Below are 11941 nucleotides of genomic sequence, written 5' to 3'. Positions count from 1 at the left end.
CTGTAGTTCAATTACTGTAGTTCAACTACTGTAGTTTCAACTACTGTAGTTTCACTACTCTAGTTTCACTACTGCAGTTCAACTATTATAGTTCAACTACTGTAGTTCCACTACTGTAGTTTAATTACTGTAGTGTATATACTGTAGTTCAATTACTGTGGTTCCGCTACTGTAGTTCAATTACTGTAGTTCAACTACTGTAGTTTCAACTACTGTAGTTTCAACTACTGTAGTTCCACTACTCTAGTTTCACTACAATAGTTTCACTACTGTAGTTCAACTATTATAGTCCCACTACTGTAGTTTAATTTCTGTAGTGTATATACTAGTTCACTTACTGCAGTTCCACTACTGTAGTTCAATTACTGAAGTTCAATTACTGTAGTTCAACTACTGCAATTCAATTACTGTAGTTTCACTACTGCAGTTCAATTACTGTAGTTCAACTACTGTAGTTCCACTACTGTAGTTTAATTACTGTAGTTCATTTACTGTAAATCAATTACTATAGTTCCACTACTGTAGTTCAGTTACTGTAGTTCCATTTCTGTAGTTCAATTACTGTAGTTCAACTACATTAAATCAATTACTGTAGTTCCACTACTGTAGTTTCACTACTGTAGTTCAATTACTGTAGTTTAATTGCTGTAGTGTAATTACTGTAGTTCTGTAGAACTATTGTAGTTCAATTACTTTAGTTCCACTACTGTATTTTAACTATTGTAGTTCAACTATTGTAGTTCAACTACTGTAGTTCAAGTACTGTAGTTCAACTACAGATCAGAAGTCAAGAGGACTTCTGTATCCAAGCGTACGCAGGTTTCATACTGAAAGTTTTATCCAAATTAGAAGAGCGTACACACAAAATGTTCAGAATGTGTAAACTCTGCAGACGTATGTTTTTCTGCACCTTTTTTTCATTCATGCCAGTGAACTCATCATCAGACACCACCGCTTACATGGCTCTATTTTAACATGTAAAATGATGCAAATTACTAATTTTTAATTAGTATTTAATATTAGTTTTTGATTGGTGCATAGCAATATATTGTTTTTTTTTGTGAAATGGTGCTGCTGCTGTTACACCCGAATTTCCCCTCTGAGATTCTATTCTATTCTATTCTATTCTATTCTATTCTATTCATCACTCACCTGAGCCACAGAATGCTGTCCCTCCCTGCTGACCCTGATTCTCATCAGCTCCTGCATCATAAGACAGAAAGGCATCAGGTTATGTWATTGCCAGCTGAAGTCAGTCAGCTTTAAAGAGTTACAAAATATCATGAAATAAGATCAATAAACAACAGATGACTAGTTGGTCTCATCATCTGATTRTTAAAATTAAAGTTGTCAGACATGAAACAAGCTCTGTTTTATGCTGAAACTATTCTAAAAAGAACTACTCAGACAATGTGTTTTAGGATGCAGTCATTTTATAGAGTAATAAAAACACCCAACAAACTTCTGATGTGATCATTTTATTCTTTCTGATAATGATATTACCAGCTGATCACTCTGTGCACTTTAGCTGATGCTGTAAATCAGTGGTTCCCAACCTTTTTAGACTTGTGTACCCCTGAGCCATTTTATCATACCACTAGTACCCCTTCAGTCAAACGTAATGATGATTCTTCAAAACTATAATGTRCTACRATTGACTATTAAATGAAAATTATTTATTTAACCCCCTAGAACGTTTAACTCTMAAGCATTTTATTCTTTTCAAAGAAAGATAAAAGTTAAAGATAAAAATGTTGCCTTGAAAGTGAATAGGTAATTAAATAAATAAACCACATAATGGCAGGTGCAGAAAACAGCAGCGTCCAAAATACATCAGAATCTCCATCCTCACTCTTACTCTCTCTCACTCACTTTGATCTCATCTTCCTCATTACGATAAAATACCTCATCCTCATCCTCACTCAACAACCAGCAGGACCACCTGTTCCCTATAATTTATAAACAAAATAAAATTCTCAAATTTTCTGATTGGATTAAGGGAATACTTTTGCAACCCACTGTAGCTTTAAAATACAGAAAGTTTTGTTTTGATTTATGTATCTGGAAGTAAATGTGTATATTTGAGTTGAATAGTTGTTTTTAGCAGTTCTTTTTACATATGTGAAACTGTATCGATGCTTTATGTAAATGTTTTGCATCATATTTATTTGATTAAACAACAGAAAGGTGCAGTTATGTACGTTTTGCTGCAGGTGTGTTTAAAGAAAACTGAGAATGGACATGTTGGCAACATTCAGCTAATTTCCAGTCTTTAACTGTCTTTTATCAGAACAAATGGTGAATGAAGTTCTACAAAAGAAACAAAGTATTGAAGGTAAAGACTCTGACTCTTATGCATTAGTTTAATTAATCTTGTTTTTTGAGCTTGTTGTGGTGTGTGTGTGTGTGTGCGTGCGTGCGTGCGTGCGTGCGTGCGTGCGTGCGTGCGTGTGTGTGTTTCATTTTGCAGATTTCTGTCTCTCTTGTGGAAAAATGAGAGCGGCAACTTTCCACCCACTGTTTGAAGGAGGCTTGTGCCAAACATGCAAGGTAAAACAACTTAATGCTGGGAGTCAGGATCTCTAAACCAAAACAGCATCTGTGACAATAATAACATGCAAGGAGGAACCTGAACCAGGATGTTTATGTTTAGAAATACTTTTGAAATTCAGCATTTAAAAATCAAAAAGAAAACATTCGGAAAAAAAACCTTTTTGTGAACTTGTAATGTAAATTATTTGTGCCAATTGATTTTTCTGAAATTTGCTAAAACAGATTAAACTAAATTGAATAGTAAACTATTAAATGTTGAAGTACTAAAAGACGACGAGACTCAAGGAGCACAGTGAACATAAAGAGGAACTGGTCCCATGGAGCTGGTGCCTGTCTTCGGTCACAGTGGGGGGATTAAACTCTGGACTGGAAGCAAGTCCATCACAGGGACATATTAAACAATCATTTACACTCTGACTCACACCTAGATGCTAATTGACCTAACAATCATGTCTTTGTCCTGTTGGAAGAGTATGGTAGCCAGAGAAACCCCACAAGGAACTCCACATAGAAAGACCAGGAGRTGAACCTTGAACCATCTTTCTGTGAGGCGGCAGCTTTAACAGCTGCACCACCAGCTTATTTATTGACTTTATGCCATCAGTCTTACTGTGGTGGGAAAGAGCTGCTGTAAAATCATGTTTAGCTGGTGGCGATGCTGTAACCATGGAAAAGCATAAGCACACATAAAGAAACACAATATAAGCATGAAACACAGACCCCTACAAAGGTGCCTACAAACAAAATATAAGCAAAAACAAAAAGAACACATGAAGAGGAAAAATACAGAAAAGCACATTTGGAAGGATTTGAAGAGTTTTCAATGCATTTCAATAGAACAAGATGCCACCTTATCGTGTTGAAGAAGTTTGAGTGTCCCAAAGATGTAGGAACTTTGTTGTCGGGGGCTTCATGCCCCCAGTAGGGTCACGCAAGGCAAACAGGTCCTAGGGTCAGACAAAGTGCACCTCAACGACCCCTATGATGAATACGATGGATGGATTCAGTGTTCCCTCGCCCGGACGCGGGTCACCGGGGCCCCACTCTAGAGCCAGGCCTGGAGGTGGGGCACGGTGGCGAGTGCCTGGTGGCCGGGCTTTCGCCCATGGAGCCCGTCGGGCACAGCCCGAAGAGGAGACGTGGGTCCCCCTTCCCATGGTCTTACCACCTGTGGGAGGGGCCCTAGGGTCGGTTGCAATGTGTGCTGGGCAGTGGTCGAAGGCGAGGACCTTGACGGTCCGATCCTCAGCTACAGAAGTACTCCAGGGATGTGGAATGTCACCTTTCTGGTGGGGAAGGAGCCTGAGCTGGTGTGTGAGGTTGAGAGGTTCTGACTAGATATAGTTGGACCCACCTCGATGCACCGCTCTGGCTCTGGAACCAGTCTCCTCAAGAGGGGTTGGACGACACTCTTCCACTCTGGATTTGCCCATGCTGAGAGGTGCTGAGCAGGAGTGGGCATACTTATCTCAGTGCCTGTACGTTGGGGTTCACCCCAGTGAATGAGAGGGTAGCTTCCCTCTGCATACGTGTGGGGGACAGGTCCTGACTGTTGTTTGTGCCTATGCACCTGTAGGGATCGGGGTGGCCCTTACATGCCTAATGGCTATTCAGATTACCCACCCTTTTTGGAGTCCTTGGAGGGGGTGCTGGAGAGTTCTCCTAACGGGGACTCCCTCGTTCTGCTGGGGGACTTCAACGCTCATGTGTGTAATGACAGTGAGACCTGGAGATGYGTGGCTGGGAGGAACAGCCCCCCCAATCTGAACCCCAGCAGTGCATTGTTGTTGGACTTCTGTACTCATCATGGATTGTCCAAAACGAACTCCATGTTCAAACATAAGGGTGTCCATATGTGCTCTTGGCACCACGACACCCTAGGCTACACTTTGATGATCGACTTTGTTTTCCTTTCATCTGATCTGCAGCCGCATGTTTTGGACACTTGGGTGAAGAGAGGGGCGGAGCTGTCAACTGACCACTACCTGGTGGTGAGTTGGCTCCGTTGGTGGGTGAGGATGCCGGTCAGACCTGGCAGACCCAAATGTATAGTGAGGGTCTGTTGGGAATGTATGTCAGAGTCTCCCGTCAGACAGAGCTTCAGCTCACACCTCTGGGAGAACTTTGAACACGTTCCGGGGGAGGTGGGGACATTGAGTCCGAGTGGGCCATGTTCCGTGCCTCCATTGTCGAGGTGGCTTACCTGAGCTGTGGCTGTAAGTTTGTCAGTGCTTGTCGTGGCGGCAACCCTAGAACATGCTAAGTGGACATCGGCGGTGAGAGATGCTGTCAGGTTGAAGGAGGAGTCCTATCAGGTCTTTTTGGCCAGTGGGACTCTGGAAGCAGCTGAAAGGTATCGGCAGTCCAAGCGGATTGCGGCTCAGGTGGTCGCTGAGGCAAAACTCGGGCATGGGAGGAGTTCGGAGAGGCCACGGGAAAAAACTTCCATATGGTTTCGAGGCAATTCTGGTCCACCATCTGGCATCTCGGGAGAGGAGGGAGCGGTTCGCCACCAACGCTATTTATGGTGGGGATGGTGCGCTGCTGGCCTCAACTCGGGACGTTGTAGGTCGGTGGGCGGAATACTTCGAATACCTCCTCAATCCTACTGACACGTCTTCCCTTGAGGAAGCAGAGCCTGAGGATCTTGGGTCAGACTCTCCAATCTCTGGTGCCGAGGTCACTGAGGTGGTTAAAAAGCTCCTCGGTGCAAGCCGCCGGAGGTGGATGAGATTCGCCCTGAGTTCCTTAAGGCTCTGGATGTTGTGGGGTTGTATTGGTTGACGCGACTCTACAATATCGGGTGGACATCAGGGGCAGTTCCTCTGGATTGGCAGACCGGGGTGGTGGTCCCCCTATTTAAAAAGGGGGACCGCAGAGTGTGTTCCAACTATAGGGGGATCACACTTCTGAGCCTCCCTGGTAAGGTCTATTCTGGGATCCTGGAGAAGAGGATACTTTGGATAGTCGAATCTCAGATTCAGGAAGGACATTGGGGTTTTTGTCGTGGTCGTGGAACAGCAGACYAGCTCTACACCCTCAGCAAGGTCCTGGAGGGTGCATGGGAGTTCGCCCAACCAGTCTACATGTGTTTTGTGGACGTGGAGTAGGCGTTCGACCGTGTCCCTCTGGGAATCCTGTTGAGGGTACTCCGGGATTATGGGGCACCAGGCCCATTGAAACGGGCTGTTAGGTCCCTGTACGACTGGTGCCAGAGCTTGGTCCACATTGCCAGTAGTAAGTTGGACTCGTTTCCGGTGAGAGTTGGACTCCGCCAAGATTGCCCTTTGTCACCGATTCTGTTCATATCCTTTATGGACAAAATTTCTAGGCACAGCCAAGTTGTTGAGGGGATCCATTTTGGTGACCTTAGGATCACATCTCTGCTTTTTGTGGATGATGTGGTCCTATTGCTTCATCATATTGTGATCTCCAGCTCTCACTGGAGTGGTTCACAGCCGAGTTTGAAGCGGCCGGGATGAGGATCAGTGCCTCCAAATTTGAGGCCATGGTCTTGAGCTGGAAAACTGTAGGGTGCCTTCTCTGGGTCAGGGAAGAGGTCCTGCCCCAAATGGAGGAGTTTACATATCTTGGGGTCTTGCTCACGAATGAGGGAAGAATGGAGCGTAAGATCGACAGGTGGATTGGTGCTGCATCTGCAGTGATGCGAGCACTTTACCGGTCTGTCGTGGTGAATCGAGAGCTGAGCCAGAAGGCGAAGCTCTTGATTTACCAGTTGGTCTATGTTCCTACCCTCGTCTGTGGTCACGAGTTTTGGGTAGTGACCGAAAGAATGAGATCACCGATACAAGTGGCCAAAACGAGTTTCCTTTGCAGGATGGCTGGGCTCTCCCTTAGAGATAGGATAAGAAGCTCAGTAATCCAGGAGGGACTCAGAGTAGAGCTGCTCCTCTTCCACATCAAGAGGAGCCAGTTGAGGTGGTTCATCTGGTTAGGATGCCTCCTGGACACCTCCCTGGTGAGGTGTTCCGGGCATGTCCCACTGGGATGAGGCCCAGAGGAAGACCCAGGACACGCTGGAGGGACTATGTTTCTTGGCTGGCCTGGGAACACCTTGGGATTCCCCCAGATGTGCTGGCCCAAGTGGCTGGGGAGAGGGAAGTCTGGGTCTCTTTGGTTAGGCTGCTGGCCCCGTGACCCAAACCCGGATAAGTGGAAGAAAACGGACAGACGGACGAAAATTGTAGTTCAAGTTTACTTCATATAATGTAAAAGTTACAGTTAATTCAGTTCAGTTTATTTATATAGCGCCAAGTCAAAACAGACATCATCTCAGAGCACTGTACATGAAAAAAAGAACAATCAATCTAAAGAAGCAGCAGATTGTGTTGAATTTTCACTTCATCACAGTTTCCCATCCTGAGCAGCACACCGGCAGCAGTGGAGAGGAAAAACTTGCCCTTAACAGGAAAAAACCTCTAGCAGAACCAGGCTTAGGACAGGCGGCCATCTGCCTCGACCGGCTGGGTTTGGGGACAGGAAAGAGACACAGCCAAACACAGAAGAACTGGTCCAGGTGTATTTTCCTCTGGAAGAGAGACAAAGAAAACACGTTATTGATAGAAATAATTACAATAAACACGTAGAGAAGAGAGACTAAAGACAATAGCAGAGTGAGGAAATGTGGTAAGTTTGTCCTCCAGTAGTCTAAGCCTATAGCAGCATAACTAATTAACTATAATACCTATGGAATAACTCAGGAAACCTAAGTCTATTTATAGGATTTATCAAAAAGGAAAGTCTTCAGTCTAATCTTAAAAGTAGACAGAGTGTCAGTCTCACGGACGGAAACTGGAAGTTGGTTCCACAAGAGAGGAGCTTGATAACTGAAAGCTCTGCCTCCCATTCTACTTTTAGAAATTCCAGGAACCACAARTAAACCTGCAATCTGAGAGCGAAGTGCTCCGTTAGGAAAGTATGGAACAATAAGATCTTTGATAAAAGATGGAGCTTGGTTGTTAAGAGCTTCATATGTTAGAAGTAAGATTTTAAATTATATTCTGAATTTGACTGGGAGCCAAATTAAAATTCCTAAAAACAATTAATCGATTTTAGGAATTTTGGCAAATTTTGAATTTCTTAAAAAGAACTTTCCCTAGGTTTAATTTCAAATTATAGAAAAATGGATGCAAACATGTCACCCTGCAACCCATTCTCACTCCCAACTTGTCACATATTAAAGCTTGTCCAGGTTCCCTCTGCGTCAGGTTTTGACATGTCGGGTAACCCCCTCGTGTCAGTTATTGATGAGATGAGAACAAGGAGGAGCCTGTTGTCATATTTTTGAAAAATTTAGAAAATGCACGACAACTAACCATCCCAAACTCTAAATTTACCTTCTCTTAGCTACTAGACCAGGGGTGTCAAACTCAGGTCCTCGAGGACCGCAATCCTGCATGTTTTCCTTGTTTCTTTGCTTCAACACACCTGATTCAGGGCTTCAATTAACTCCTTAAATTATGTAGTAGCCTGTTAATCATCCATTCATGCAAATCAGGTGTGATTGAGCAGGAAAACAAGAAAACATGCAGGGCAGCGGCCCTCAAGGACCGAAGTTCAACACCTGTGCCCTAGACATTCTATCCCTGACCTCCCAACCTAAAATTAACCAGTAATCCTGATCCCTAATATTAACCACGGATCCCAACCCAAAGACCCTATGTGACGCAGACCCAGAAAAGCCCCATGCGTCAATAACTGAAACAAGGGGGTTAGCCAACGTATCAAAACCTGACGCAGAGGGAACCTGGACAAGCGTCGATATGTGACGAGTCGGGAGTGAGAATGTGTTCCACCCTGCATTTGATATGAAAACTGACATATCTCTGTTGTGTTTAGGACGTGTACCTGGAGATATCTTACATGTACGATGATGATGGTTACCAGTCCTACTGCACCGTCTGCTGTGGAGGGCGAGAACTTCTGCTGTGTGGCAATGCCAACTGCTGCAGGTCTGACACAAACATTAAAACATTCAAGACTTTAGTCATCTCCGGAGAAGAAACTTGCATGTTACAGAAGCTACTTTAGAACAAAACTGAGAATTATATTCACACTAAAGAAAAAACACAAACTTTAAATAGGAGACAGAAAATATTAAAAGGAAATCTACCTACACTTGTAATGGTAGTAATTAGGTAGAGATATGATCTTTGATCTCACTGGGCTGCCACCTTATCATGGTGGAGAGGTTTGAGTGTCCCAATGATCCTAGGAGCTATGTTGTCAAGGACTTCATGCCCCCGGTAGGGTCACCCAAGGCAAATAGGTCCTAGGTGAGAGATGAGACAAAGTGCAGCCCGAAGACCCCTAATGATGAGTGCCAACATTGAATTGAGTGTTCCCTCTCCTGGACTAACCCCACTCTGGAGCCAGGCCTGGGGCACGTTGGCCAACGCCTGGTGGCCAGGCTTTTACCCATGGAGCCTGGCCAGGCACAGCCTGAAGAGGAGACATGGGTCCCCATTCCCATGGGCTCGCGAGGGGCCAAAGGCGTCAGGTGCGATGTGTGATGTGCAGTGGTCGAAGGCGAGGACCCTGGTGGTTCTATCCTTGGCTACAGAAGCAGGTTCTAGGTACATGGAATGTCACCTCTCTGGTGAGAATGTTGCGTGGACATCGGGGTCAGTTCCCCTTGATTGGCAGACCAAGGTGGTGGTCTTCCTATTTAAAAAGTGGGAACTGCAGAGTGTGTTCCAACTGTAGGGGGATCACATTTCTAAGCCTCCCTGGTAAGGTCTATGCAGGGGTCCTGGGGAGGAGGGTCTGTCGGATAGTCGAATCTCAGATTCAGGAAGAGTGGTGTGGTTTTGGTCCTGGTCATGGAGCACTGGACCAGCTCTACACCCTCAGCAGGGTCCTGGAGGGTGCATGGGAGTTCAACCAGTCTACATGTGTTTTGTGGACTTGGAGAAGGTGTTCGACCATGTTCCTCTGGGACTCCTGTGGGGGGTATTCTGGGAGTATGGGGTACCAGGCCCATTGATACAAGCTGTTAGGTCCCTGTATAACCGTGCCAGAGCTTGGTCCACATTGTAGTAAGTTGGACTTGTTTCCGGTGAGAGTTGGACTCCGCTAAAGGTTGCCCTTTGTCACCGATTCTGTTCATAACTTTTATGGACAAAATTTCTAGGTGCAGCCAAGGTGTTGAGGGGATCTGTTTTGGTGACCTTAGGATCACATCTCTGCTTTTTGGATGATGTGGTCCTATTGGCTTCTTTCGCTTTGATTTTTCGCTTTGACTTCTGATTTTTTTTTTATTTCGCTGTAATACAGTCCACTACAGAAGATCTTTCCTGCCCACAGCCATCAGTATCTACAATAATTCTTTAGTTAAATGAGTTACAACAACACTTAATTTCCCTCTGAGATCAATAAAGTATTTTTGAATTGAATTGAATTGAATTCAGATCCTGATCTCTAGCTCTCACTTGAGTGGTTTGCAGCCGAGTGTGAAGCAGCCAGGATGAGGATCAGTGCCTCCAAATCTGAGACCATGGTCTTCAGCTGGAAACCGGTAGGGTGTCTTTTGCAGGACGGGGAGGAGGTCCTGCCCCATTTGGAGGAGTTTAAGTTTCTCGGGGTCTTGTTCACGAATGAGGGAAGAATGTAGCGGGAGATTGACAGGTGGATTGGTGCTGTGTCTGCAGTGATGCGGGCGCTGTACCAGTCTGTTGTGGTGAAGCTAGAGCTGAGCCAAATGGCAAAACTCTCGGTTTACCGGTCAGTCTGCGTTCCCACCCTCATCTATGGTCACAGGTAGTGACCGAAAGAACAAGATCATGGATACAAGTGGCCGAAATGAGTTTCCTTCGCAGGGTGTCTGGGCTCTCCCTTAGAGATAGGGTGAGAAGCTCGGTCATCCAGGAGGGACTCAGAGTGGAGCCGCTGCTCCTTCAAATCGAGAGGAGCCAGTTGATGTGGCTCGGGCATCTGGTTAGGATGCCTCCCTGGTGAGGTGTTMCGGGCATGTCCCACTGGGAGGAGGCCCAGAGGAAGACCCAGGACACGCTGGAGGGACTATGTTTCTCAGCTGGCCTGGGAACACCTTGGGATTCCCCCAGAGGAGCTGGCCCAAGTGGCTGGGGAGAGGGAAGTCTGGGTCTCTCTGCTTAGGCTGCTGCCCCCACGACCTGACCCTGGATAAGTGGAAGAAAACGGACGGATGATCTTTGATGGTGTTACACGTATCTCAGCCAAACACCTAAACATGTCGAGGTTGAAACCCCTTTGCCATTATGTTTCTTTTTATATGAATCTCTTTTTGCCTGTTGTTCCAGATGTTTCTGTGTGGACTGTCTGGACATCCTGATTGACCCCGGAGCCTCTAACAGTGCTCGGTACCAGGACCCTTGGCGATGCTACATGTGCCAGCCACTCCTGCAGAACGGTGTCCTCAAACGACGGCATGACTGGAGCATAAAGCTACAGGAGTTCTTCGCTAATGACAGGGGACAGGAGTTTGTGAGTCATTTTAAGGTTTTAAATGCTGTCTATGAAAAGTATTCACCCACTTGGATATCTTGTGCTTTTATTGCTCTCATAAATGAATCATGGTCAATATAAACTGTCATTTTTGACCAAAAAACCCTTCAATGTCAAAAGGAAATCAAATTTCTTCACAATAAGACTAACTGAATAAAAATCTAAAATAAAAAGTAGGTGACTGCATGAATATTTTCTTATAAATCCAAGTGGAGCCTGGCAGAAATAGTTTGGGAACCACTGCTTAGTTAAAGATGTTTCACTTCCCATCTGGGGAGCGCTCTAAATTCTAAACAGAGAAACTTGATGATGTAATCTAGATCAACATGTAGATTAAATTACACACCTCTCACAGCGGAGCATCGTAGGATCTTTGTTTGCCTGACTCAAAAGAGAGATGTTTTGGTCACATGAATGAAAGTGGGTATTAGGGAAACATGAGTACATTTATGAAATGAAGTTGGTTTATTATGACCCCAGCACGCAAAGTGATTTTTGGTCAACTGTAGCACGGTCTAAAAAGGGTGTGTGTGGACATAAAAATGCTTATAACTCAAAAACTACTCAATATAGGAACTTCAGATTTGTTTGTTGTTTAGCTCTGATGAAGGGCTATCCATTGGGCCCAACAATGAGCCCCACCCCCTCCAGACCCCCACCCAAAACAATAAATATGTTCTGGTGAGTTCTGAGTTCTGGTGGATTGATGTTTTGTGTAGGTGTGGGGGTCATATCTACTACTACTTTGCTGAATCTAGTTTGATTAAAAAATGTTTGAAACATTGTTACACTCCGAGGGTCTAATGGTGCGTTCACACCGAACGCGATTTCAGCTTCAAAATCGCAGCCAACGCTGAAGTCTGAAGCTTGTGCACTTTGAGGT

The 11941-nt window shown here is 45.0% G+C and overlaps 1 protein-coding gene and 1 long non-coding RNA gene across 2 annotated transcripts in view; one reads left to right on the top strand and one right to left on the bottom strand.

Annotated features, from left to right (window-relative positions):
• Nucleotides 1-2291: 2291 nt before the first annotated feature.
• Nucleotides 2292-11941, top strand: part of LOC106532594 (DNA (cytosine-5)-methyltransferase 3B) — a gene marked incomplete at its 5' end in the record, with an annotated part of 41235 nt that continues 31585 nt past the window's right edge. Inside the window, 4 exon segments of the mRNA XM_014028700.1 lie at nucleotides 2292-2335; nucleotides 2471-2550; nucleotides 8413-8525; nucleotides 10854-11037. Of these exon segments, the coding sequence (XP_013884154.1) occupies nucleotides 2292-2335; nucleotides 2471-2550; nucleotides 8413-8525; nucleotides 10854-11037 (421 nt within the window).
• Nucleotides 6752-8514, bottom strand: LOC106532595 (uncharacterized). Its single transcript, XR_001312108.1, has 2 exons — nucleotides 8437-8514; nucleotides 6752-7102 (listed from the first exon to the last, which is right to left on the bottom strand). It is a non-coding gene; the product is annotated as an uncharacterized LOC106532595 (long non-coding RNA).

The sequence above is a fragment of the Austrofundulus limnaeus genome, unplaced genomic scaffold, assembly GCF_001266775.1.
Source record: "Austrofundulus limnaeus strain Quisiro unplaced genomic scaffold, Austrofundulus_limnaeus-1.0 Scaffold798, whole genome shotgun sequence".
NCBI lineage: Eukaryota > Metazoa > Chordata > Actinopteri > Cyprinodontiformes > Rivulidae > Austrofundulus > Austrofundulus limnaeus.
This window is presented reverse-complemented; position numbering and strand designations above follow the sequence as displayed.